The 26,957-nt window shown below is 40.4% G+C and overlaps 1 protein-coding gene across 1 annotated transcript in view; it reads left to right on the forward strand.

The window, feature by feature from the left end:
• LOC134630782 (astrotactin-2-like) overlaps positions 1-26,957 on the forward strand; it is a 280,317-nt gene that overhangs the window by 31,791 nt on the left and 221,569 nt on the right. The window contains exon 2 of the mRNA XM_063478441.1: positions 18,208-18,395. Within this exon, the coding sequence (XP_063334511.1) occupies positions 18,208-18,395 (188 nt within the window). The remainder of the gene's footprint in view (positions 1-18,207; positions 18,396-26,957) is intronic.

The following is a 26,957-nucleotide window of genomic DNA, read 5'->3' on the forward strand; positions in this document are numbered from 1 at the left end:
TAGTACTGAGTGATATTGGAACTGGGTTCATATGTTGACGATAAGCCTCTTACACTAATAAAGTATACCATGCCAAGTTGCCTCTGATTCTCTACTTATTTATTTATCTAAAAATGAGGGAAAGACAAAAGAGAGGAATTAGAGGGGATTAAGGTCTTTTGAGTTTTTTTTTTTTATTATTCTTTTCACAAGGAGGTGGACTGCGTGGTGAGGACATCAGGGACAGTTGGAAATCATCTACTTTTAGAATGTTTGTTATGGATTAATTTGTTTGGGAGGAGTTATGTGGATATTAGCAGTATTTAATTTTTTAGCCTGTTTCGATCTTAAGATAACTAAGTTTAAATTTTATGGCTTTTGTTTCATAAGGACACAAATTGTCGTTGTTCTTTCGCCTGTTGCATAAGTTTTCACTGTTGTTTTGTTTGTCTTTCTGTCTAAATGTCAGCAAGGTGAGGCAAGATCTATGCAGCTGACTTCCATAAAGCTTAGCAGAATGAGAGAACATGGGCAGAGGGAGAACCCATTAAAATTTTGGTGCAGGTCAGCATTACGTTTGTTAAAATTGATAGATAGGGCACTGGCCTTGGCAGTGCCCTCTAGTTTGATATTTGAATGAAGTGAATTTTAAATAGTAATGCTGCTCTTATTCAGTTTTCAAGTACATTCATAGCCACAACCCAGCAATAGCTGTTTTTTTTTTTTCTATTTTCTTTTGATTTTTTTCTTGTGAATATTGTTTCACGGGTAGGTGACAGTCATATCCTGTGATTTCATTTCCCTGCGACACTGGGAGACCTTTATAGACTCTGCTAATGTCTTCTGAATCATGCAAATGATATCGCCTTGGTGAAATTTTGAATCTGTAATATGATGCAAATGTTTAAAACCACTGAGCTGCGATTGCAATTTTAAATCCAACTTATCAAGTGATGAATATAAAGACAGAATATGCAGAAAATGAGGGAGTTTTTGCCTGCTATTGATGTTGGTAAGCACTCTACATTATGATAGGCAGTGGATATTTATATGAAACGTGGCTATAATCAGTTCATTGAAAAAAGTGACTCTGCAGGGCTATTTATGGATTCTGCTAAAGTCTGATCATTTTGGTTCTTCATTATGTTTTTAAGATGTATTTGCACCATCTTTGTCTGTGTATGTAAAGTTGTTACCGCACATCTTTGCCATTTTTGCCAAGGGTCTTTTAAGGGTCTTTTAAGATAATAGATATCTTAAAAGACCCATAATAGATAATAGTTAAATCTCAAAATACCTCCAGAGATACATTTTATTAAAAATGAAGGAAGAACTTTTTTCTTAAGTTATTTTAATTATTTAAAATTTAATTCAGTTTAGATTTAAATATTTATACAGCTAAAGATTTAGCAACATCCTTATAAAAAGTAGCTGACCCAATTCTTGTTTTATTTTTGTTGTTGTTGTTTTTGCTTTGTTTTCTGAAAGCACTGTTGTAAATTCCAACTCAAATGCTCCATATGTTATGCTAGCTGGGCTTCTTACAAAAGAAGATGGAGTGCTCCACCAATGTCCTCTATTACTCAGTGTATTGAAAAGGGACACCAGGAATAGCCCAGCAGGAGTTATTTGTCAACATACATTAAAGTGCTATCCTGTGTGAACCATTTATAATGACTCAGTTTCCAGCACACCTTCAGGTTTGCAATATAAATAGCATGAATAACATATTTAACTACAAAAAAAATGTTTGTTCACAAGCACAGGCATTTCTTTGGTTATTTTGCAAAAGTCTAGCACTTCCAGCAGAACACTGAACCATTTCCTCTGACACTTGTAATTTTAATTTGGCAAAATGCAAGTGTCACTTCCATTACACTTACAGTTTGAGCTAACTGTAAAGACCCACCAGATTAAAGAAAAAGCCATTATAGTGCGCCGTGTGTCACTCAGCTACTTAGTTATATATTTTATGTATTCTCAAGGTTATAATCAGGCTTAAAGATAATTGAGCAATTTTGTGTTTTTCTTTTTTGAGGTATTAAAAAATATACTTTAATATATTTTGTACAAGTGAGAAGACAAAAAAAACACACACACCAACAAATAAGGTTGTGGAATTTGACCATTTTTATAAATAATGTGCCTTCTCAACATGAAGTGAAGGCACAACATTCCGGGCACTGAGACTGTAGTGCATTGCTGGAATGACATTGCCACACCCTCAATGCTGCCTCTCTTCCTGCTCTGCATGGTGAGTCACCATCATATCATGCAGTTCACTACACTATGGAACACATTTTTCACAACAATAGAATATTGAGAGTAAAAAAGCATTAATTGTCTAAGATGGGGAATGATTTCAGGTAAAAGCAAAAAAAGTTTTCGTCAAAACATAATAATGCTTCCTCATGCTCTGGTCCTAAATATAGGCCTTTGAGATACATTATGTACCAAAAATTGATATTATCTACTTTTCCCATCTATGTAAAAGAATCTCTGCATGGTGGTTAAAGCTCGCAAAGGGTTAAACACAGACATTACTAATTCACAAGGATTTACTGTACTATGGCTAACATTTAATGTCCATCATAGCAGCTTCTTTCCTTTTCCTTTAGCTGACACTACCTAATCGCATCTTTGCGAAAATAATCCTGGGCAGTAAAGTCAATAGCCTCATTTTTTTATTTAAAAAAAAAGAGAAAGAAAAATGTGTTAACCAAAAAAATGAAAGCGTCCAAACATATAGGGATCCACTACACACTTGTCATCGTGTCCCTTTGCCCCAGAATAGCGAACAACTTGACTTATGATCATGCACATCCACAGTCACCCCATAATTGTGTCATTGGTCACAAAGCCAGTTAAAGTGGACATGTTGGACACAGCTGGGGTATGACACTTTTCAGTGCACCACTGATTTATCTCCGGTGACCGAGTACCCAAGTCAGCATGCCAGTGGCGTTACCATCATTAATCACCTGAGATACAGCTCATGGGAAATTAATTAACTCTTAAAAATCAGAAGAAGCTCATTATTTATAGCAGCTTATTTATAGCAGAATCTGGGCATACTTTGCCATAAATGCACAACTGAAGAGGAAGAATATTAATGTCTTGAAAAAAAAAAATAAAGACAGAAACAAAAAAAGACTGTTTCTCAAGATCAGCAATACATTGTTTCCTATTACTGTAAGAATTTCAAGTTTGAATAACCGTCCCTGCACCAGATTAACAGTTGTACCGCAGTATTTCAGATATCTGTCCAGAGGGCAGATTAGTGGAGATGACAGAAAATTATGAAAATGCAATTGGTCAGAGTAATAGCTACTCTTAAAGGTATAGAACACCTAAAGATAATCCGCACAGGTACAGGGAGACCATCAATCCACCAAAGACCCCACTTGGCAAGCTGGTTCCTGCTACTTAGAAAAGGACTGTCGTTCTGAGCTAAGTGCACATGACAAACAAACCTCAAGAGGAAGCACATAACATAAGAGGAATGAGTTCACTAGCCATAAATAGGCAATGGATTCAAGAATAACCTGTTAATACAAAAATGAATGTTGGATTACTCAAACTTCAACAGTTGAGAATGCAAGCGGCACAACACTTTAGAGAGATGGATAAGGAGCCAGGCCCCGAACATTTAAGTATTTCAAAAAATCATCCAAAAAGAAATTAATCAAATAACTACAAGATTATTGATGGCAGCAGAGGTTGTGCCCTGGAACCATAAGTGAAGAAGACACAGATGGGAGGCTGCCAGCGAAACTACTCATCATGGAACTTGCTGCAGAGATTTATGAAACATGCCATTGAAAAATGACACTATAATGGCAGAGCTGCAAATAATTCTCAGGTTTTAGTTCTACTGAGGACTAAAGAGAAAGTACATAAACTGCTCTGATGATAAGGTGATGGTATAGTGTGGAAAATGGAGGAGGCAGTTTATAGTTCTAAGGGCATCAATCTCAAGGATAATCTTTGTCAAAAGCTCTGTCTCCACAAAAGCTTACTCCTGTCCTTATTGAAATAAGACCAATTTATAATAAAAATGATGCCATGACTGAAAACATGTTTTATTCTATTTCAAAAACCCTATGTGTATCATATTTGATACATATATGTTTGTGAGCTTTTTGATATCTCTACATCATCAATATGACTAGTTTTGCCCCAAAAACTGTGATTGCACAATGCATTTTAAGCAATAAATGCCATATGTATCTCCTATATGCTCATCTATAATGAAATTTGTATTTATTACTTTTTCCTCGTCAGAAGTTTCGATAAACACTCCAGTTTCAGTTTTCTGGGTATTATTTTATGGTTCAGGTGTTAAGATGAAAAATGTTGCTTTAGCACAAAAAGTCTTGTTTTTTATTTATTTATTTACACTTTTATTTTTTTTATTTTTTTACTTTTTTATTCACTTATTTTTAATTCGATTATAAAAATTTACATTTATAGATTCCAGTGGTTACATACTGCAGAGGTTAAGACATTTGGCAAGTAAAAGATTCCTGGTGTATTTCTGAGAGGAGACTGAAGGAACGTCCACTTATGTGCTATGCTGATCCTTTGTGAATAAGGGAGCAACTGAAAATGCAATAGCTGCACAAAATTTTCCCAACAAATGGTAAAACTAAAAAAATAGGACTAATAAAGTAAAACTTATTGACTTCTTTAGGTGGCATTTTTTTTGCTTGTTGCTGTCATTAAAAAAAAAACAAAACTCAAAACAACTATAAATAATATATAATAATTTATAGTTTATAATAATATAAACAACTCAAATAAAAATCATGCCGTATGCTCTTGGTCTGTTGTACATTTCAGATAAGTAATTAGGTCCCCATCTCCAGAACACTAATAGTTGGTTTGCCGCACACATCTCATGAAAGCTGTTCAATTTAAAAGGGAAAGCAAATCAATTTGGCCACCTAGTTCAGGCAGTCAATCCAAGGTACAATATCTCATACACACTAACACACCTCTCTCCCCTCACATCATATGCCAAACACACACTCTAATTTGGTGATCTGTTTACATTGCAAATATCGTCTTGCTTGAAATGTCAGTTCCACTGTAGCCCTGCTGTGCTGCCTGCTGTTTAAACCCCTTCAAGACCCCAACACCACCTGTAGGCTCCAATAGGATGTTTACTCATCACTCCCCTATTTTTCTGTGTATTACAACTCAGGAAAAAAGAAAAATGTTTTCCGCTACTGTTATAAGTCACTCATTTCAAAATGAAGTGTGTAAATGAAATAGTATAGTGACCATGCTAGTAATGGGGAGTCTGTGCCACATACAGCAGATTAATCTACTAAGGAAGTGTCAGGTTCATCTTGTCAAGCTCAAGTTAGTCACTTGAGGATGATGTCTAATAAGAAGATGAGAATACATATAAGGTGATATTCAGAGTCTGGTATATATACTTGGTTATTTAGCCTTTTCTTTTCCTACATAATGAGATGAGATTCCAAGTTGAACTTCCCCTATAAATCATCCCTGACCTTTTTTGTTTTTACCCTGGGTGCATTGAAGAAATCCCATTACATTTTTACAAGGTTACTCTTGGCAAAACAGTATTTCTTCTGGCTTTTATACCAGCACTCAAGCATGTCCCTCACAGTAAAAAGACAGAAAAAAATCACCAAATAAGATCATTTTTATTAAGATGTTTTACCTTTTAAAATCAGACTATTACAGAGCCCATTTTATACAGATGTACACATTTAGAGCCCCCCCCCCCCATTAAAGCACAAAGTAAGTGCTCTGAGTAGTTAGATGAGCCAATGAATGCAAGGGCTGCATAGTATTACCCATATTTTAGGAGTTGTAGCTCTCTGTGTGGTTTTCGTGCTTACAAAACTCCTGAGTTCAACTCTTTGAAGAAGAATTTACAATTATTTATTTATTTATTTATTTTGGAGTGGTGTTCCTCAGCATTACACTTTTGACAGAGCACTGACCTTTGGGCCTACATTCAATCTAATGGTAACATTACTGTAGGTGCATGCTGCAAACATGCTATCACTAAGAATTTTCTATGTTGTGTGGACATTTGCCTTACTATGAAAGTCTTGAGTTGTCAAACTAACTGCTAGGCCAGTGCCAAACAAATGTGGCACATGATGACATGGATAAGTAATGTAAAAAAAAAAGTCTGCACTGCAAAAATGGCATTTCACACTGGCCATCAGCAGGTTTTTGTTGTGAGAAGGTAGTGCTTCCTTTGGAAGCACATGCACAAGTCAGGATGGCAGAATGCAAAGCAGAAAACAAAAGAGATCTTTCTTAGTCTTTGGAGATTTTTATGGGGGATCAAGAGACGTTTCCCTGCCCAAGCCTTATGAAATATATGGCCTGACCCTTGGTCTTCTCCTAGTTGCTTCAAAACTCTCCAAAGTGAGATGATTTGAGGCATCTTAACAGATACCCAAATCTGCTATGGTTAGTTACAAGGATGCAGACACAACTCCCACTTTATTAAACAAGGACATTATGGCCCATGGCAATGGACCTGGAACCACTTATCTTGCAGACTGTAGACTGGATGGTCAAACTCCCTTGATACCTTGAGAAGTTTAACAAAGATAATTTAATAATTTGATAATTTGGTCCGCTGTTCCACAGCCAGGAAAGACTTTGCATTGCTCCTACTGAATCCAAGGTTTGACAATCAGCTGGAGCCTCCTTCTCCACACCCTGAAATGAATACATTTTCCAGGGGAGACTGAGCAGCGTAATACTCCTGAAACTGGAGCACACCCTCATGTCCCTCTTTTGAAAATGGGAACTATCACCCCACTGTGCTGCTCCACAGGCACTCTCCCAGACCTCCATGCTACATTAATTCTACCTGAAAGAGGAAGTGAAATAACAGTTGCACTTTTTATTTTATTTTATATTTGTCATATTATTTTCTGTTTAAAGCAATAACTTAGTCAGTATAATAAAAAATATACACTTTATCAGTGTATTGCTGATTTACTTTAATAATTCCAATTTAATAAGAGACTGCGTGGATGAGCTTACTTTTACTTGTATGATATCTTAATCTGTGGGATAAATATGATTTGATTGCAAACTGTGAAATCTTTGTTACATTTTGTTCCTTTTTCCCCCACACAACTTCACTTTCTAAACATTCAGTGCCATCAGTAAATATTTAGCTATTTCAGTTGTGACCAGTTTTTTAGTATACAAGTATACCTTTGAATACTAAGGAAAGATAAGTAATTGAAAAAATAAATAAATAAACAGAAATTGATAACTTGCAACAAGAAAACTGCAGTGGTTTTATCCTTCACATTACATATTAGGGGGATTTAAGCTATCTTAAACAGTATGTGTTAAGATTATTTTTTCCTTTATTTAGCTTTAATTGGAAACGGACTTCACTGTGAGTGACTTACTTGACCACTTGACCAAGGTCTCAATTGAAGAGACCAAAACAAAGAATTAGTAAATTCTGATGTGTGTATTATTATATTGAAGTCTCCCACATTGGCACTGGCAGACAACTCCCATCAGTGGACAAGCTTTACATATAGTAGGAGTGAATGGGAGAGATGTGAAATCAGAATAGGTCCTGTTAATGGGATTGTAGTGTTTTAGAAGAAGCCTATGCACTCAGCAGATAAGGGGACTGTTTATCCTGTTAATGTGTCACTTTAAATACATTAGGAATAGGAGGGCTCCTGCTCATTTTTTGGCACTCTGCCTTGCAAATCCTGAAAAGCACAATGAGCAAAGTGTTTATAGAGCCACACATTACTCTTGAAGTACTTTTTAGTGGGATGGTAATGTTCTGAAGAAAAGTCAATTTCTATTTAGACCTAAATACCCAATAAACATGTCATTTAAAGAAATTAAAATAATATATTGACTTATATTTAAAATGAAGATGATCATGACTTGAGCTCTAGTGAAGTCATGAAGCCATGAGCAGATAGATAGATAGATGTAGATATATACACACACAGTACATGGAGGCTTGCACATGGAATTGCACACCCACAGGCATGATATGATAGTTACACAAACAATATAGTGTATTCAATGCTAATGAGAGATAATCCAGGCCTCAGCTGAGCCACACAGTGCGGTCAGTGACAAACAGCTATGTGTTTATTGAATTTAGCTCTTAACAAAAAGGTTCCTTAGAGATCTGTTAGTTCAACAATAAAATAAATCTTGTTTTATAGTGCCTTTCTTGCTTTGCATTTGTCTTTGGATAGTGTTAAACAATATCTATAGTTAGTTAAATAAAAAAATAATACAAAAATTTTGAAAAAAGTATTTTTTTTCATGGTATTTAATTTGTTTTTTGCTTTGGGGTTTTGTGCATTTTTGTTACACTTAAATGGTTCAGATCATCAAATGAATTTTAGTGTAAGATAAATATAACCCAATTAAATACAAAATAACTTGTTTAAATGGTAACTTAATGTGTTATGTCACCACTTACCTGGCCCTGTGGGACAAAGTATTTACCCCATCTTTTTAAATTGTGAATTAACTTGGGTTAACATAGTTTTCTTTTAAATCTGAGTTCAGTTTCATTAGCCACACCAAGAACTGATTACAGCCAGATCAGCTGAATGAAGAATCAGTTAAAAAGAACCTGGCCAATGTTCAAAGGTCTGAAGGCTGTGGGATGCCAGCAGAACACTGTGAGCAGTGGTGAACCTTCCCCAAAGCTCCAAGACTGCATCACAAAGATGACAAAACCTTCAACACCATGAAAACTAAAAGAAAGATTGTGTGTGTATCATCATTAGGATGTGGATTTGTGTTGGTGTGTGCAGTGTTGGGGTAATTCGTTATGCTACTCTTTACATTAATTTCTTGTTACTCCAATAAATGATCTGAAAACACTGTCCCATACTCTAATTACCAGTTAACCATATAAACCTTAGGCTACAGTCCCAGACAACAACACAAATCTCTATGCTAATGTGGACACACATATGATCTTTCTTTTAGTTTTTAGCCTAAGTATGAACACAAACCTGACAACACAATGCAAAGAGTCTTCAAAGCCATTGCTACAGCAGTTCTACGGCAGAAATATGAACAGGTAGAAATGGAGGCTTCAAGGCTGACTTATCATCAGTTTTTTACCTGATACTAATCTGGCTGCTTGGCATTCACAGCTTTATCATCACTCTGGGTTCTTGGCTATTCAGTTCAATTCAATTTTAATTATACAGCACCAAATGACAACAACAGCCACTTCAAGGTGCTTTATATTGTAAGGTAGACCCTACAATAATACATACAGAGAAAAACCCAGCAATCATATGACCCCCTATGAGCAAGCACTTTGGCGACAGTGGGAAGGAAAAACTCCCTTTTAACAGGAAGAAACCTCCGGCAGAACCAGGTTCAGGGAGGGCCGGCCATCTACCGTGACGGGTGGGGGTGAGAGAAGGAAGACAGGATAAAAGACATACTTTGGAAGAGAGCCAGAGATGAACTTTTCTTTAGCATTCTGTCTGTGCAGATGCTTGCAAAGAGCAGAAGTTGTGTTAGCAGTATATTGCAGTTGTTTCCTGGATACAGTTTCCACTTTATCATTGCGCTCTTGTCCTTTTGTGCAATAAAACTAAAAGTTATGTCAATAGTTCTGTTCTTGAAAAAGCTGTATCGCTTTATCACTTCACCATTATCCTCCTGCACACACACGAACTAAAATCAGGTGACTGCAGCAGGAAGTGCGTAGGGAGAAAAATGATTGTCTGTTTGACACTTTCTTTCTGTCCGGTGCGCAGTTAACTGAAGAACCTTTTTAATGCAAGTGATGGCATAATTGTAACTGCACTGTAAATATTGAAATCAGTACAGTAACAAGTTACATTACTGCATTATGGAAAAATGAAATGTGATTACAGTAATGCATTATTTTGTAACACATTACACCTAACACTGGGTGCATGAGACTATAGTCTCAGGTTTATATTTTTAACTGGTAATTATGTGACAATGAATTTCAGGTCAATAATACTTTTTCACAGCACTGTACAAATGAGGACAGAATTATGAACCCCCATGTGTCCTGAGCAATTCCAGTTCGTTCTTATTTCAGCAAATCTCTGAAAGTCCTCCAGATTTTCCTCCTCCAGGATCTTCTGGCATGGACCTCGGTCTTCAGTTCACTCCACAGATGTTCAGTAGAATTAAAGCCAGTCAGTAACAGTCACTTCAGTCTTGAGGTAGTTCTTCACCAGCAGTAACTTTTGTTTAGTTATGCTGCTAACTGTTTGAGGGTTTCTTTCAAAAAATTGATATATCTTTCTTTCTTCGTGATTTCTTCCACTCTGATGAAATTCCCAGTTCGAGATACCACTGAAGCATCTACACAGGATAATTCTCCCACCACTGAGTTTCCTGGTGGGTAAGGTACAACTCTTTGGTTGTGTAATTCTTTGGGTTGTATGTCTCTCCCTTTTTTCTCCAAACACAAGCAGCATAATATGTGGCCAACGAGCTCTAGTTTTGTCTCATCTGACCAAAGGACACATTTCCAGTATGTGTAATCTTTCTCAAGGTTGTCCTTACCATACATCAGTTTGATTTGAAGGAGTATCTTTTGCTTTTCTTGGTCTCCAACCTTGCAGTCCATTCATGTGCAGGGTTCTAGTGGTGTTTTTCTTTAAAAAACTTCAATTCCCAGCTTGGCTAAGTCATTCACTATCGTCTTGACAGTTGTCCTGGGGTCTTTAGACACACCTCTCACCACTTTTCTTTCCAGAGCCTTTGAAATCTTGTGCTTCCTACTTCTGCCTGGCTTGTTCTGTGCTGTGTGGCTCTCTTTTAATTTTTTTGTGATACTTCTTACTCCAGTTCTTGACAGTGAGACAAAGTGTGTAAATTGTAAGATAACAATGAGTTCTAACTTGATTTTACAAGTATTGAGCATTACAAAGTTAAAGCACACCTGCTATGTTGAAAACCCCTTTTATGTGAACAGTTACTTTCACTTAACTTCTATGATTTTTGCTATGGGGGGAAAATGTATGAACGATCTGTTCAATTTAAGTCACTCACTACAATTCAGTCCTATTTTTAACCAAACCTTGGTTACCTGTTTTCAAATCACAAGTCAGCTTCTCTTTTAAGCTGGAAGCCTGACTGGTGATGGCTCAAAAATTGCAATTGGTTTTCTGAAAGAGGTGGTCAGTTCACAGTCCAACAGCTGCTGCTGTGATCGAACGCAGTGGGAGGTAGCATGGGTTTAGACATCAGCTATAAAGCTTTAGTGGTACTTCACTGTTAGGAGTTCTCATTAGCACAAGATTGTTCAGAGGTGCTTTTAAAGAAATACAGAGACAAAATTGTTGTTATTGTTTTAAGTTCTGTAATAGTTTTCCTACAGCACAGATTAACTGTAATTGGTGTTTTCCTTGCTATATTCTGTATGCAGCGCAGTAGCGATATGCATTTAGAATGTACTCTAATAGTCACTAAACATACTCACCAAGTTATGATTAATTTAGAGATGGTTTCACATAATAGACCCATTAAGAGAGTACCATTACATTAAGCACATTTAATCATCACAGAAGTTTCTTCAAACCCTTTTTAAGAACTTACTGGGATAATAGGTAATAATGTAGAAACTGGTGATATTATTAGTAGATATGTTTTTCTTTTAACATTTCATTTTGTGAAATGCCATTGAAGAGTATAAAGTGGCCTCTGCAGTGGCGAGCATGTGGGGAAGTGAGGTGAAAACCAGGTCATCCAGAGGAACAGGTGTTGAGTCAACAGAATTGGATCCCACAGTGCAGATTGAGCGAGGAAGTACAGCAACAGTCTGATGTGCTGAATGTAGAACTGTACTTACAGCTTTTTCTGTACTTGCTTTCTCATTTACTTGTTTTCAGTTATTTCACAATTTAAATGATCGATAGAAAGTCCAGAACTAAGCATGTAAAAATCATCGTTAACGTACTAACGTATTACTTTGTTATACCTACCGTGATCACCATAAGTGTGTGGAAGCTCTGTGTAATCAACACTGACATTTTCTGGGAAAAAAAAGAAGAAAAAAAACCCTTATGCTTTTTTAATTGTGCTCATTTCAATTGATCTTTATGTGAATTCCAGCTATTCCATTAGTGTTCATAATGAGACATTAGGGTGGCGTGGGTATTAAACTGGAAGGAGAACCCTGCTACTGTAGCCCATCCTAGATTTGCCTAGATAGTCCTCCGCACTCAGGGTTATTATACATGGTAATTGGTATTTTACAAGGTTATCACGTCAGCAGCATTTAGTAGCTAGTGAAAGACACAATTTTTAAGCCTGGTTGTTCTGAATATTTTCTATTGACAGTCGACAGTTGTGTGAAGCTGAAATGAAAACATACCAAATGTGCCATTGTCACAGCTGACAGGAATGTTTTGTGGCAGAATTTGAATGTCTAGAAGGTATGGCAATGTACTTGAATACCTCTGATGAGTGTCAGACTGATAAATATTTCTCCCCTTTTTCTGTTTCCCACTCTGTTTGCCTCTCTGTTACACACACTCTCACCTCTCCTTTTCTGTCCTCGCTTTCATTTTCTGCAGAGAAATTTGAAACCAGTGATTCCATCCTTTTCTCATGTGAATTATTTAATTTTCATCTGCTTATTGTGTTGTCATCCGTAATATAGGCAGCCTAAGCAGTGAGATGTGGTGTGCAATCAGCCATAGAGTGACACTTTATGCCACGTATGTAATGACAGGCAGCAAAGTGCCTTTAGGGTGCCAGCTTTCATCAAAGTAAATGTTGATGACATGTAGTTGTTGCAGAGCTGACGAACTGTCAAGGAGCTGTCAGGTTTGCACAATCACTGACACTGCACAGCTATGATCACCTTTATAATGATGAATGCTAACCTTTTGGGAACATGTAGTTGTTTTGTAGGCAAGCAGAAAAATGTGTGAATGTATGGGCATGCATATGTTAATCAGCGCCTTCATAATTAGATACAAGATCTATTTTAAACTCACGTCTGTCAGACTTCTTCAGGTAGGGACTCATACAACCTAGTTGTGCTTCTATTAGTACTTGTGATATTGAAGAAAGAGTAGGAGTCATACTGTAAGGTGTAAGCAGTGTGGCTGTCTGAATTTAAAGGACATTGCATCTTCAATTTAAAGCAAAATTTTTGATAGCAAAGTCAGTATCTCCAAAATTGCTGCTCTTCCCTGAGCTGGAAATAAAAGCACTGAAGACTGATTTGAAGATGTATTTAGGTAATACGTTTTGGAGATGGTCCATTGACACTGAATTAGATTTTGACTCTGTGGGCTCATAGATTTTTAGAGATATTGTATTTAAATGAGTTCAAGCTTTGAATGAGAAAAATATGCCCAAACCACCACTATGTTAAAATCTTTTTGTGTGTGTGTCATTCATGGTCAACAAGCAGTTCCTAGATTTTGCTCTGGAAGACATCATTGCACATCTTTGCACTGCTGTTCAGCATACTCTGCCAGCGTACACGGTGAAATGTTTCAATGTGTATTTCATTTTGGATAATAGTAAAGGAGATTTGTACAATAAATATGGTTGCCAGATTAAATTGATTTCACCATTTTAGGTCTTTTCACAATTCATCCATTTTTTTTTTTTTTTCATTTATCCAATTCGGGAACATGGAGGGGTTGGAGCTTACACCACTGACTACTGCTCTCTGTGGTAAATAATTGGAACTAACCTTCATCCACTGTTTTGGCCATTTCTGAGCCATCTACATGTGTTTTCCTCCAATAACCACTAGGGACATAAATGAGCCCACTGCAAATTTTGCATAAAAAGACAGTTACAGGTTTAAAAATGACAGAGGAGTTTGAGTGCATTCTAACTATGCCATTTCCAGCTGCTAGCAACAAATATTTCTGGCACAACTTCACCTACTTCCAAGGTGCATGGAGAAGACAAAGATCTGATGACGTGATGACTCCAGCGACACTTCAAGTAATAGGGAACAACTTTATTAAGTGACCAACGCATTTTGGCTTTTGGCCTTCAATGAGGTCATTGCAAAATGTCGAACAGTTTGTGTTTAAAATAAAAAACAGGAAGAGAAAAAATCCAGGTGGACCAATCACACCTTCACAAATAAACCAGCTGACCAACTGACATTTAACAAGGTGTTTTGGGTAATTGGTTAAGCCTCAGCCCAAATAGGTTCTGTACTGAACCACTACAGATTAAAAGGGGAGGGGAAAAAAAACAAAAACAAAAAAAAATCCCTGCATGTCTTAACGTAACATTTCAAGTGTATTTCCATGTTTAAGTTGCTGAGTTGTCAGTATTTTACTGTAACAGAAAAGCAGTACATTGTGTGTCTCAACCCTCCGTCGCCAACCCCAAACCAAAACCCAGACAGATTCTTACTAGTTACAAATTATTGTATCTTTTCTTTGTTAATATTATCATCATTATTATTATTACTATTTTGAGTATTTTGTGTAGGAAGAATGAAGAGTTATCGTGTTGTCATCCAGGCCTTACTGTTCTTACTCTGTGTTGGTGGAAAACCTCAATGTCATCAAAAGTATAACTCTGAGAGACTATCCTAAGTGGAAATCACTCTTGCTCAAGGCAAAATTTAAAAGAATGTGGAAACTACAGTAAGCCCAAAATTGAACTCAGCACTTCTAGTCTAGGCTTGCAAATTGAGGAGGAAAAGATGAAAGATCCTTGAGGAGAAGCAGATTAAATTAGGCAAAGAGAGAAACACAGTAAGACGCACAGTGAGCACTTATGATCACCAGGTTTTGTAATAAGAGTTCCGCTGACAATGAGTGCTGAATAGATTTCATTTATACATTAAGTACCTGCAGAGAGGATTTAGAAAAGAATAAGAAGACTTTATCAAGGATTTTAAGCTAATCTTTCAGTAGTTCTCCTCCAACTGTTAGGCAAACTTATGAAAAGTTAAAAGAGGCCAAATCAGTATTTTCACTTTTGTTGCATAGTGTTTCATGGCCAGTTTTATTTTTGACTCCTCAAGTTACATAGGAAAAACATTGCTCTGTAATGATTGGTCAAATGTGACCTTATCAGTACTTTCAGCACTTCTTAGCAGTATGGTAGATGTTACATTTTACTGGCCTTTATTAGATAGACACAGTGCAGATAGATAGGAAAGTAGGGAGAGAGAAAGGGGAACACAAGCAGCAAAAGGCGGTGGGTCTGACTCGAACCTGGGCCTATTACATATGGTTGCCTGCTCCCCACTGAGCTAAAGCGGCACCTGGGAGTCCTGTTTTAAAGCTAATGGTAAAAATATAAACAAATGTCAGTGAAAAAAATGCCAGTGTGACAAGAAAGATCATTGTAGTGTTTTTTTTCTCTCTTTTTTTAGTGCAAAAGATTAGGTGAACTTACTTAATAATTTTCCTAACATCTGTTTTTACATAAATGTGTACCTGAAAAAATATATGAAAGTCACTACTACTAAGGCATTTAGTTCATTGCCAACATTACAAGCAGTACTTTGAATAAAATTGTATTAGTTTGTGGATATTTTCCTATGAGGTTTCACTGACTCAAATTAGTAGCTGCTTGTAAGGTTGGAAATAGATTTAAAACTCGTATTATAGTAAACTGCCTTTAGCACATGCTTTGAAAAACAGTTAGTCATAAGATTACACCATTTTTAGATAATGTCTTAAATTGTGAAAATCTCCTGGTTTTATTCCATGCAGAATCAGACATATGTGAATAACAGAATTTCTATAATGTATTTTAGAGCATCTCCTACTGAAACTTTATGAACAGATAGCCAATAAAAAAGTCACAAGAATTTTAAAAGAGGTTTTCACACTCTAAGGGTCCAGTAATCAAGATGTGCCATAATTACTTTGTGATTCATGGAGACATTTCTTTCCTAGTCTATGAAATCATCAATACTGGAATTTCTTTGTGCTGTCCTTGGACACAGTTTGGCAGTATTGCTTACGTGTACACACTTAACCAGTGTGTACATGTGCACGCACTCATGCACGTGTACACATTAATAATGTGCCTCCTAATGAATTACAAGTAGACCTTGAGGCCATACACCTATGTCCCACTAACGTCTGGCTTCATGCCCAATGACAAGCCTCATAAAACAAAAGACAAGGACAGACACAGACACACACACACATACACACACACACACCATTCTTTTGTCTTAAAATAGTCTTTCCTCATCTGCATAATGATCATACAGAGATACACAACAACCTCACAGCATCTACTGTTTTAGAAACTTCCCATCTATTCTGCATGTGACTGCAAACTATGTCTTTTACTTTTCCACACAGGAACACTTTTAATCTGTATCAAACACATTGTCACTGTTGTGTAAAATCAGAGTCATTTAAAACTACCTGAAAGAAACAAAATGTATAAGAAAGGTAAGATTGACTGGAGCTTGACAGGAGACAGTAGCATGGCAGGAGGTATGTTACTGTTGGCCCAGCAGACAAAACTTTACCATCTCTCGGTGTGAGAGGTCAAGCACTTTCCCTTCATCCTACAGATTAAACATTAAGAGATGAATAGCCAGCAGTTGTAGGATTTAAGAATGTCACACCCTACAAAATTTTATCATAAACTGTAGTCAGCAAAATTATACAGCATTTCCCGGGTCTTTTGCAAGAGTGTGGACGTTTCAAGTGCACTTTCACAGAGAGCAGTTGCATTTAAGATGTGCATTATGACTTAAAGCAGTTTTTATTGTTGGATTTATGTATAAACTGTCACATAATTAATCATCATCATAACCAAAAATATTATTATTTGTGCTTGTGAAATGTAATGATTGCCTCTGTGCAGTCCCCCTCCCCCTTCCCCCCCCGACAGTTAGTAAAAAGGATAAAATAGGGAAAATAGTTATTAATTGTGGTCTACACGACTATATTTTTAAGTAACTATAACTGTGCATATGACAGCATGATTTCTACCATGATGAACTGTGTCATTTTCTTATGGAGTGTCTGTCTGCGCATTCTCCCCCTGCACCTAAAGGCCTGTCTCAGTGCTGAGCACAGCTCATGTAACCCTCCCCTGCTGCCCATGTCCTCTGACCCAGAGTCAGCAGGTTAATAACCAGCTGTATCCAAAGCCATTTGTCATTTGCTACCTGCCACTGATAGAAGATGTCAGTAGATGTCTGTGCCCTTGTCACCCAGCCACATGACAAATACTGTATCAAGCTTTGCAATCGGAGGCTCCCTTAGGCTTCTCAGTACTGCTCTACTGAGCAACCACTCCCACTTGATAGCATTAGATTCTTGTGCCATGATCCATATCAAGATAAACCAGTGATCTCCCTGCTCTTTTTCATCTCCTTTCTCCATTGCTCCATAAAACTCAACTGAGTGTGTCATTTTCTCTGTTCGTACATTTCCTGCACTCTTTTCCTTATAAACTTTTCCAGCTTTCCTTTCATTCTTTCCTTTGTTAGATAGTTCAAGTAAGTACTAGCCTGAAGCTGGTGGTTTATATAATGTAGGATGATTAAGGCAGATAAGAAGAAGGGCAGTGACAGCATTTCTGCAACTGTTCCTGATATATATGTTTAAAATTGAGCTTAACGAACCCATTATCTGCCCATTGAAAGTTTTGGCAGACTTTTGAGTCTGTTGTTTTTGGGTGACAGGAAAATAAAAAGAAAATGGGGAAAATAGTGTAAACAAATGGACATGAGCATGGATAATCCTTTTCCATCTGTGACTAATTTTATCTGTAATTGAAGCGATGTATTGGTTGTAATGGCTGAAATATTTGTGATGACTTCCACTTAGTCTTTTTGAATTTCTACAAATCTCTAACTAATACCATGGCTTAATAAGTTGTCATAATAAGGATTGCAAAGCAGCTAAGTAGAGAAATGGCTTGACAGCAACTCTCACCAAATCAGCTGCGCAGCTGTAACAGAACCTAAGAAATCTATAATCTTCACAAGTTAGATTTCTAGTTGGAAGTGACTGTTTATGCGTTGAGAGACAAGGCCATGCACAAAATATATGCACACATAATCTTATGTTGTTACTGTTATTTGTTAGTTTCTTCAGATCAACTAAATGGATGGGTTTTCCTTACAGAGTAACATTAGCAAAACATGTCCTGTACACACAGACAGTCCATGTGCATTGTTATATTCATAAAAAACAAAAAATAAGCAAAAACATTTTTTCTCTCTCTCTTTGTTCTTTTCAGAGATGTCTGGTACTGGGGAAGAAATTTCTCAGGTACATTGGAAACAGCAGTGGCTGGAAAATGGGACACTGTACTTCCATGTGTCTATGACTGAGTCTGAGCTTTTTGCTCAGACCACACAACCTACTGCCCGGGAACCTGCCCACGTGCTGCATGAACACATGCATCTGCTACACATCTCAGTTATGGTAGGTTCTAAACACTAAAAGTAAAATATCTGTGGTTGTAGCTTTGAATGCATGTCCAGCATGGCAACTGTCTGTATGCAGAAATAGAAATATATCTTTTCCTTTGTGGTCCTCCAAAGTTTTGTCCAGCTTTTGAATTGTTGACTGTTTGTGGTGTGCAGACCTTTATTTTTTTTCTTTTGTTGTTATTTTTTTTTTTAAATTAAATTCAGTAAATGGTCCTTATGTATAAAGTGTAACATTTAAATAGGTAAACTTACCTTGCCTTGCTTTGGAGTCTCTGAATTCCAGCATATTACAGCGTACTTATCTTACAGTGTCATCACTATCACCTTTACTTTAGTTTGTTCATTTATTTCATTCTTTTAATATTGTGCTTTTATTACTGTGACATAACAAAAGGTCATTTAAATAAAATGTCAATTTTGAAATCACATGATGCGCTCTAAGGCCTACACACAGATAGCCAGATAGGTGTTCATATTTTAAAAAGGTTTTTACAAAATCTTTCCATTTTGTAGAGACTACATTGCATTTTATTCTTTGTCAGACCAAAGTATGAGCAAAAATTTAATCCACAAAACCGGTGTATTTTATACTGCTGTAGCTGATAATACACTAATTTACTAACTGTCACGATTAGCGGAGCGGACTCAGGCGCAGACCACAAGTTCCTTCAAACCAAAAGTGAATTTATTTACAGTGTTCTCCACAGTGAAATATATATACACAACTGTGTCTGGGGAAAAGGGGCCGGGGTTCCAGGGTCCGGGAGTGAAAGGGGCAGGAGTCCAGGGAGGGGAGATTTCCATACAGCTCTCGCAAACGCACACAGCTCCTCTTCTTTCCTCTACCACTCTTGCTCACGCTCGGTCACAGTGCACAGGGAAACGGGTCCGGGGGGAATCTATACACAGACAGAGAAACAGTTAGTCTCCAGGTTCAGGCGTACTCATGAACAAAACTTTGCAGAGTGCAGGACGACTGACGCTGATGGCTCAACGATCCAGCGACGAGTAGAGCAGGTTCGCCATCTTAAGTAGGACTCTAATTCTCGTAATCAGCGGCAGGTGTGCTGATCATCCCCAGGTGCGTGGGCCAGGGGCGGGAGCCCATTCTGAGCTCCGCCCCGGCAGGAGAAAGAGAGAGTGGGAGCGAACGAGAGAGAAAGAGAGAGCAGAGGCGAGAGAGGAATATAAACAAAACATAGCGCCTGACTAATGTCAGCAGGCGAGGTGCGGGGACCAAGACAGTACCCCCCCTCAACGGGAGCCTCCCGGCGACCCACCAGGTCCCGGAGCATGGTCTTGTCCAGAACGGCTGCTCGCGGGACCCAGGAGCGTTCCTCCACGCCATAGCCTTCTCAGTCCACCAGGTACTGACAGCCCCGCCCCTGGCGCCGTGAGTCCATGATGCGTGTGATGGAGTAAGTTGGCAACCCATCCACGAGCCGGGCGGGAGGAGGGGGCCTGGAAGGAGGGCACAGAGGACTGGACTGGACAGGTCTGATTTGTGAAACATGGAAGACATCATGGATTTTCATATTGCGAGGGAGTTTTAACTTCACAGAGACAGGGTTGACCAGAGCAGAGATTTCAAAAGGGCCAATGAAGTTGGGTGTAAGTTTTTTGGATTCGGTCCTGACGGGAACAAAGCGGGTAGAGAGCCATACCTTCTGGCCGACAGAGTATTCGGGTGCTGGGGTCCGGTGCCGGTCTGCGATGCATTTGTTGTTCTCCTTCGTGCGTAGTAGGGCTGCTTGAGTGGCCCGCCAAACCCGTCGGCACCTGCGTAGATGAGCCTGGACGGAGGGGACAGAGTGCTCACCTTCCACAGCAGGAAAAAGAGGAGGCTGATATCCCAAGGAAGCTTCGAATGGAGACCGACCGGTGGCAGAGGCAGTCAGGCTGTTATGGGCGTACTCGATCCACGGCAACTCCTCGCTCCAGATGGTTTGATTGGTGGAGGCGACGCAGCGCAGGGCGGTCTCCAGTTCCTGGTTGGCCCGCTCGGACTGGCCGTTGCTCTGAGGATGATAGCCCGAGGATAGACTGACCTTTGCTCCCAGGGAGTTGCAGAACTCTTTCCAGACCCGAGAAGTGAATTGAGGCCCTCTGTCGGACACAATGTCTTCCGGGATCCCATGCAGGCGGAAGACGTGAGTGGCAAGCAGGCGTGCGGTCTCTAGAGCTGTGGGAAGCTTAGGCAGAGCAATGAAATGAGCCGCTTTAGAGAAACGGTCGATTATGGTGAGAATGACGGTGTTACCTGCTGAAGGAGGTAGCCCGGTGATGAAGTCCAGTGCTATGTGAGACCATGGTCTGGAAGGAGTGGATAACGGATGGAGCTGACCCGCCGGGGGTTGGTTCGATGGTTTGTTTCGGGCACAGACAGTACAGGCGGTGATGTATTCCCGAGTATCTTGGGTGAGTGAGGGCCACCAGAAGTACCACTGGAGAAACTTGACGGTGCGATGGATACCTGGGATGGCATGAGAACCGGGCTGTGTGAGCCCACTGCAGAACCTGGGATCTGACGGAGCGCGGAACATAGAGTCTGTGGGCGGGTCCCCCTCCCGGATCCGGTTCGGCTTCCTGAGCCACCCGGATAGCCGCCTCGATCTCCCAGGTGATGGCCCCGATAGTACAGGTCGCTGGCAGGATGGGATCCGGATCCGCCTTTTCTTCAGCAGCGGAGAACTGACGGGAGAGGGCGTCCGGCTTGACGTTCCAGGAACCGGGTCTGTAGGTGATTGAGAAGTGGAAACGGGTGAAAAACAGGGCCCATCTGGCCTGTCGAGCGTTGAGACGCTTCGCCGTTTGAAGGTAGGCCAGGTTTTTGTGATCGGTCCAGACCACGAAGGGTTGGGTGGTGCCCTCCAACCAATGCCGCCATTCTTCCAGGGCGAGCTTAATCGCCAGCAGCTCCCGGTCGCCCACATCGTAGTTACGTTCTGCAGGGGTGAGACGACGGGAAAAAAAGGCACAGGGGTGCCTTTCCCAACAGGAGCTTACCCTCCTGTTGGGAAAGGACAGCCCCCACCCCTGAGTCGGATGCGTTGACCTCTACCACGAACTGAAGAGTGGTGTCAGGCTGGACCAGGATGGGCGCTGAGGCAAACCGCTTCTTGAGCTCCTGAAAGGCTGATTGGGCGGCGTCACTCCACTGAAAAGCAAGCTTGGGAGAGGTTAACTGGGTTAATGGTAAGGCAATCCTGCTCAAGTCCTGTATGAATCTCTTGTAGAAATTGGCGAAGCCTAGAAAGCGTTGCAACTGGCGAGGGTTGTTTGGCTCGGGCCAGTTCACCACAGCCTTGACTTTCACAGGGTCGGGTCGGAGATCTCCTCGCTCTATTATGTACCCTAGGAAGGCAACAGTGGGCACATGAAACTCACATTTCTCGCTTTTGACGAACAGCCGGTTCTCCAGAAGGCGTTGCAGTACCAGGACCTGGGTCTCGTGTTCAGCCTGGAAAAGAGGAAAAGATCAGAATGTTGTCTAGGTAGACAAACACAAATCGGTTAATAAAGTCTCTTAGAACATCGTTGACCAGAGCCTGGAATACTGCAGGTGCGTTAGTGAGGCCGAACGGCATGACCAGATACTCGAAATGTCCGAGGTGGGTATTGAACGCTGTCTTCCATTCATCGCCGTCCCGAATCTGAACCAGGTGGTAGGCGTTTCTTAAGTCCAGCTTGCTGAATATGGTGGCACCCTGGAGAAGTTCGAAAGCAGAGGTGAGCAGAGGCAGTGGGTATTTATTCTTGACCGTAATGTTATTGAGTCCCCGATAGTCAATACAGGGTCGGAGGGTCTTATCCTTCTTCTCTACAAAGAAGAAACCCGCTGCGACTGGTGAGGAAGAGGCACGGATGATGCCAGCAGCGAGGGATTCCGTTATGTATTTCTCCATAGCCTCCCGTTCTGGCAGCGAGAGGCTATAGAGGCGGCTGGTCGGTAAAGGAGCTCCCGGCAGCAGGTCTATGGCGCAGTCGTAGGGCCGATGGGGTGGCAGCGACTGGGCTCGGTCCTTCCGAAACACCTCAGCGAGATCGTGGTAAACAGACGGCACATTAGCTAAGTCGGAAGACCGTGGTGACTCTGGGCCGGTGACCAATGTGCTAGGAGGTGAGGCAGCCTTAAGGCAGGTCATATGACACTCCTCTCCCCAGCCAGTGATGCCTCCTTTCTGCCAATTAATAGTGGGATTGTGTTGCTGGAGCCAGGGATGCCCGAGAACTAACGGCGTCTGAGTGGAGTGAAAAACAAAAAAGCTAATCTCCTCTGAATGATTGCCAGACAGTGAGGGTGAGCGGTTCAGTAATGTGTGTGATGTCGGGGAGGCGCTGCCCAGACAAAGCCGTGACGCGTAAGGCGTGAGGCAGTGGCTCCACAGTTACACAGAGTTGTCTTGCTAGTTCGGAGTCAATGAAATTTTGTTCGGCTCCCGAATCAACGAGCACAGAAAGTGAATGACACTCGGAGTGGACCAGAAGTTTAGCCGGCAGGGCTAGACGTGGAGGAGATTTATCCTGATTTAAACCGCCCACCAGTACTCCTACCATTACTGACGGGCGCGGCCTTTTGCTCGCGATGGGCAGGAGGCGATCATGTGTCCCTTGTTACAGGCACTCACCGGCCGTGATGCGTCGCTGGCGTTTCGCAGCAGTGAGGTGGGAGCTGCCAATTTGCATTGGTTGTACCTCTCCGTCGGCGCCCTCTGGTGTCCGGGAGGACCGGTAATCGGCCGAGGCCTCCGCCCCCGCCCCCGCCCCTCGTTGCCCCGCAGCCTCCTGGGAACTGGAGTTCCGCGCTTGTCGACGAGCCCGTAGCCGCTCATCCACCTTAATGCACAAAGACATTAGTTCATCAAAAGTAATGGGAAGATCCCGCATAATCAGTTCATCTTTCAGATCCTCACGAATGTTATTTAACAGTGTGCTTCTGAGCGCATCCGGTCCCCAGCCGGTTTCTTCTGCCAAAATCCAAAAGTCGATTGAATAGTCTGCCATACTCCGCTTACCTTGCTTGAAGTTAAGGAGGCGGAGCGCCGCAGCCTCGGCTCCAGAGCCTCTGTTAAACACAGTCTTAAATTTAGCCACAAACACCTCAAAAGAAATCCCAGGGTCGGAGTTTAATACCACCTGGGCCCATTTCAAAGCACGATCTCTCAGCATCTGTACAAAGAAAGCAATCTTCGCCCCGTCATTGTTATGGAAGCGCCGCTGTTCGCGGAAAATCAATGAGCACTGGGCCAGAAAACCAGAGCACTTTTCCGACTCACCCGTAAAGGGTTCAGGCGAAGGCAGAGGACCGTCAGAGGATGGAGTGACTGCCGATGGGGGGCTTGCCGTGGCCGCCGCGAGTGTTTCCTGCGGGGCAGGGTGAGCTGGCTGGGGATTCCCCGGCTGTACGCCCCCTGGTGTGGTCAAACGGGAAACAGCTTGGGTTAGTGCGGCAATCTCACCTCGCAGCTGGTGTAACATTTGTTCGTGGCAGGTCAGCGCCGCTTCTTGGGCAGCCAGTGCCTGTCCGACGGTATTCTGGTCTGCTGAGTCCATGTTGTGGCTGGATCGTTCTGTCACGATTAGCGGAGCGGACTCAGGCGCAGACCACAAGTTCCTTCAAACCAAAAGTGAATTTATTTACAGTGTTCTCCACAGTGAAATATATATACACAACGGTGTCTGGGGAAAAGGGGCCGGGGTTCCAGGGTCCGGGAGTGAAAGGGGCAGGAGTCCAGGGAGGGGAGATTTCCATACAGCTCTCGCAAACGCACACATCTCCTCTTCTTTCCTCTACCACTCTTGCTCACGCTCGGTCACAGTGCACAGGGAAACGGGTCCGGGGGGAATCTATACACAGACAGAGAAACAGTTAGTCTCCAGGTTCAGGCGTACTCATGAAAAAAACTTTGCAGAGTGCAGGACGACTGACGCTGATGGCTCAACGATCCAGCGACGAGTAGAGCAGGTTCACCATCTTAAGTAGGACTCTAATTCTCGTAATCAGCGGCAGGTGTGCTGATCATCCCCAGGTGCGTGGGCCCATTCTGAGCTCCGCCCCGGCAGGAGAAAGAGAGAGTGGGAGAGAACGAGAGAGAAAGAGAGAGCAGAGGCGAGAGAGGAATATAAACAAAACATAGCGCCTGACTAATGTCAGCAGGCGAGGTGCGGGGACCATGACACTAACCAACCTACTACTAGTCATGCAGTGTCTCCTCCTCTTTATTCCTCTTTATTATTGAAGATCATTCAGTTCAATAAAGAATAATCATCACTGATCAGTGACAGATATGCATTTCATTTCTACCAAGCTTTATCTAGTTACTTGTAACTAAAGGTTTATACTGTATAAATCCATATATTATTTTTTTTTATGTCATTAGTGTTAGTTTCTACCTACACGAAAATGCACATTACAAGTCACCTCCACTAATTTTGATTTCTACACCATTCTTTTCTGCTGTACCAAAATATGTTTTTCCTTAAGTTAAGAACAAACTCTTCACCAAATTCTGTGCTTTATGCGGGCATACTCTCTCTTCACTTAGCTTTTAAAAAGTGGGTAAAAAATAAAACAAATAAGGATAATGCAGTTATTATAATAATAAAAAATGTATTAAAAGTTACAGAAGGCAGTACTTTTGAGTGTTTTTATCTCTTCCAGCTTACGGCTTCTTACTGCTTATTTATTTTTTTTTTATTTTTTTGTCCACTCTAGACTCTGTTCTCTTCACTTTACTAATTCACATTCTCCACACATTTCCAATTTTTCAGGCTTCAGGTCTCATACTTCGCATCTCTTCTGTATTGGCTTTTTTCTGCTTTGCCTCTCCTTGCACACCCCACCACTCTCCCTCCTCTCTCTCCTCTCTGCTCTGTGCACCACATTCTCGCTGTGTGCACACCTATGTGTTACTCTCATGGCTCTCTTCAGCTTCATCTCTTTCTCACTCTCCCTCAGAACACTTTTAGGGACACTTTAACTGAAAGGGTGTGCAGAAGGCTATCAAAACAGCATTACGTCCATTGAACGTAAACTGAAAATGAACATTACCGTGTGTTTTTCATTGCATAACTGACACCGCAAACAGTTATCTGTGTAATGACCTTCATTTTGATTTTGCCATTTTTTTGTACATATTTTTGTCAAATTAGAAATCATTTCCATCGTGAAACTGTAACCTCTGTGTAGCAGGAAGGCAATGTCGCAAGCTAATCTAACACTGACAACTCAGTCACCATCTATCTACCTTTTTTGCTGTTGTACAAGGGAAAAAAAAATCAGAAACTAGATGTCCGTCCATTTTGTTTACCACTTATCAGGGTCCTGGCATGAGGTGGGGTTATTTCCCAACTAACTTTGGATTAGATGTCTTAGCCAAATTGCTAGTGTAAGCTAAAACCACATAATTGTGGTGTTCATAATGGAATGGCAGAGGAGGATTGTTAGGTACTTCCACAGTTTAAAGGCCCATATAAATTAACTCCCAGTGAGAATATAAATTACCAATCCAACTTTACAACCTTCTTCTGTGCACATTTATATTTAGGTCTGTAGGTTTTTGCACACTGGCACCTTTTTATGTAATTTTGCCTCTATCAGCCCCCAAAGTTCATTTTAAATCAAACATTCAAAATGTGATCAAAGTTCAGACTTTCAGCTTTATTTCCAAGGATTTGACAAGAGTATTTCATTAACTGTTTATGAGCTGGAGACATTTTTATACATTTGCCAGGCCCATTTGTAGATTTGATATTGATATTGATCTGATATAATTTTAAATATCAGTATTGTTTTTAATACTTGAAAATCCTTTGCAGTTAATGACTAGCTGAAGTAGAGAACCTCTGGGCATCACCAAATACTGTTTCCTCCTTTGAGATGCTTTGCTCGGCCTTTACTGACAGCACTTTTAGAGGGTCTTGCGGGTCTCCTAGCCTTCAGCTGTAATTGAAAAAACATGTCCTACAAGGTTGCATTCAAGTGACTGATTTGGCTGTTAGAGAATATCCCATTTCTCTGCCATGAAAAATCTTTGCAGTGATTTGGCATTAGGCTAAATCTCAGCAGAGTATATAGCCTTATACACTTCAGAATTCATCCTCCTACTTCTATCAGCAGTCATCAATAAACACGAATGACCCGTTCCATTAGCAGCTGTATATGAACATGCTGTAACATGCTGCCACCATACTGAACAGATGATGTGCTATGCTTCAGATGTGTACATTTTTCTTTTCCATATTTTCTTTTACCACATTTCAATATTGATTTCATCTCCTCCAATTTAATCTTTAAAAAATAAGGGGCTGTGCACAAAAATTGGTATAATTTGTATAACAGTTAATAAAATGCTTTTTTTTTTGTTTTGTTTTTTTACATCCTTCCCACCCATTTTCGATATATAACTGAATCAGAACAGATGAAGCAATATTGAAATGTATTTTGCTTTATTTTATATAGCATTTTTCTTTTCTTTGCTAAATGAACTTCTGTATATTATTTACATGATCAAAATAAAAATTAACAAACAAAAAAAGAAAAAGTGAAAATCTG

This window comes from Pelmatolapia mariae, linkage group LG7 (assembly GCF_036321145.2).
Source record: "Pelmatolapia mariae isolate MD_Pm_ZW linkage group LG7, Pm_UMD_F_2, whole genome shotgun sequence".
In the NCBI taxonomy this organism is placed as follows: Eukaryota; Metazoa; Chordata; class Actinopteri; order Cichliformes; family Cichlidae; genus Pelmatolapia; species Pelmatolapia mariae.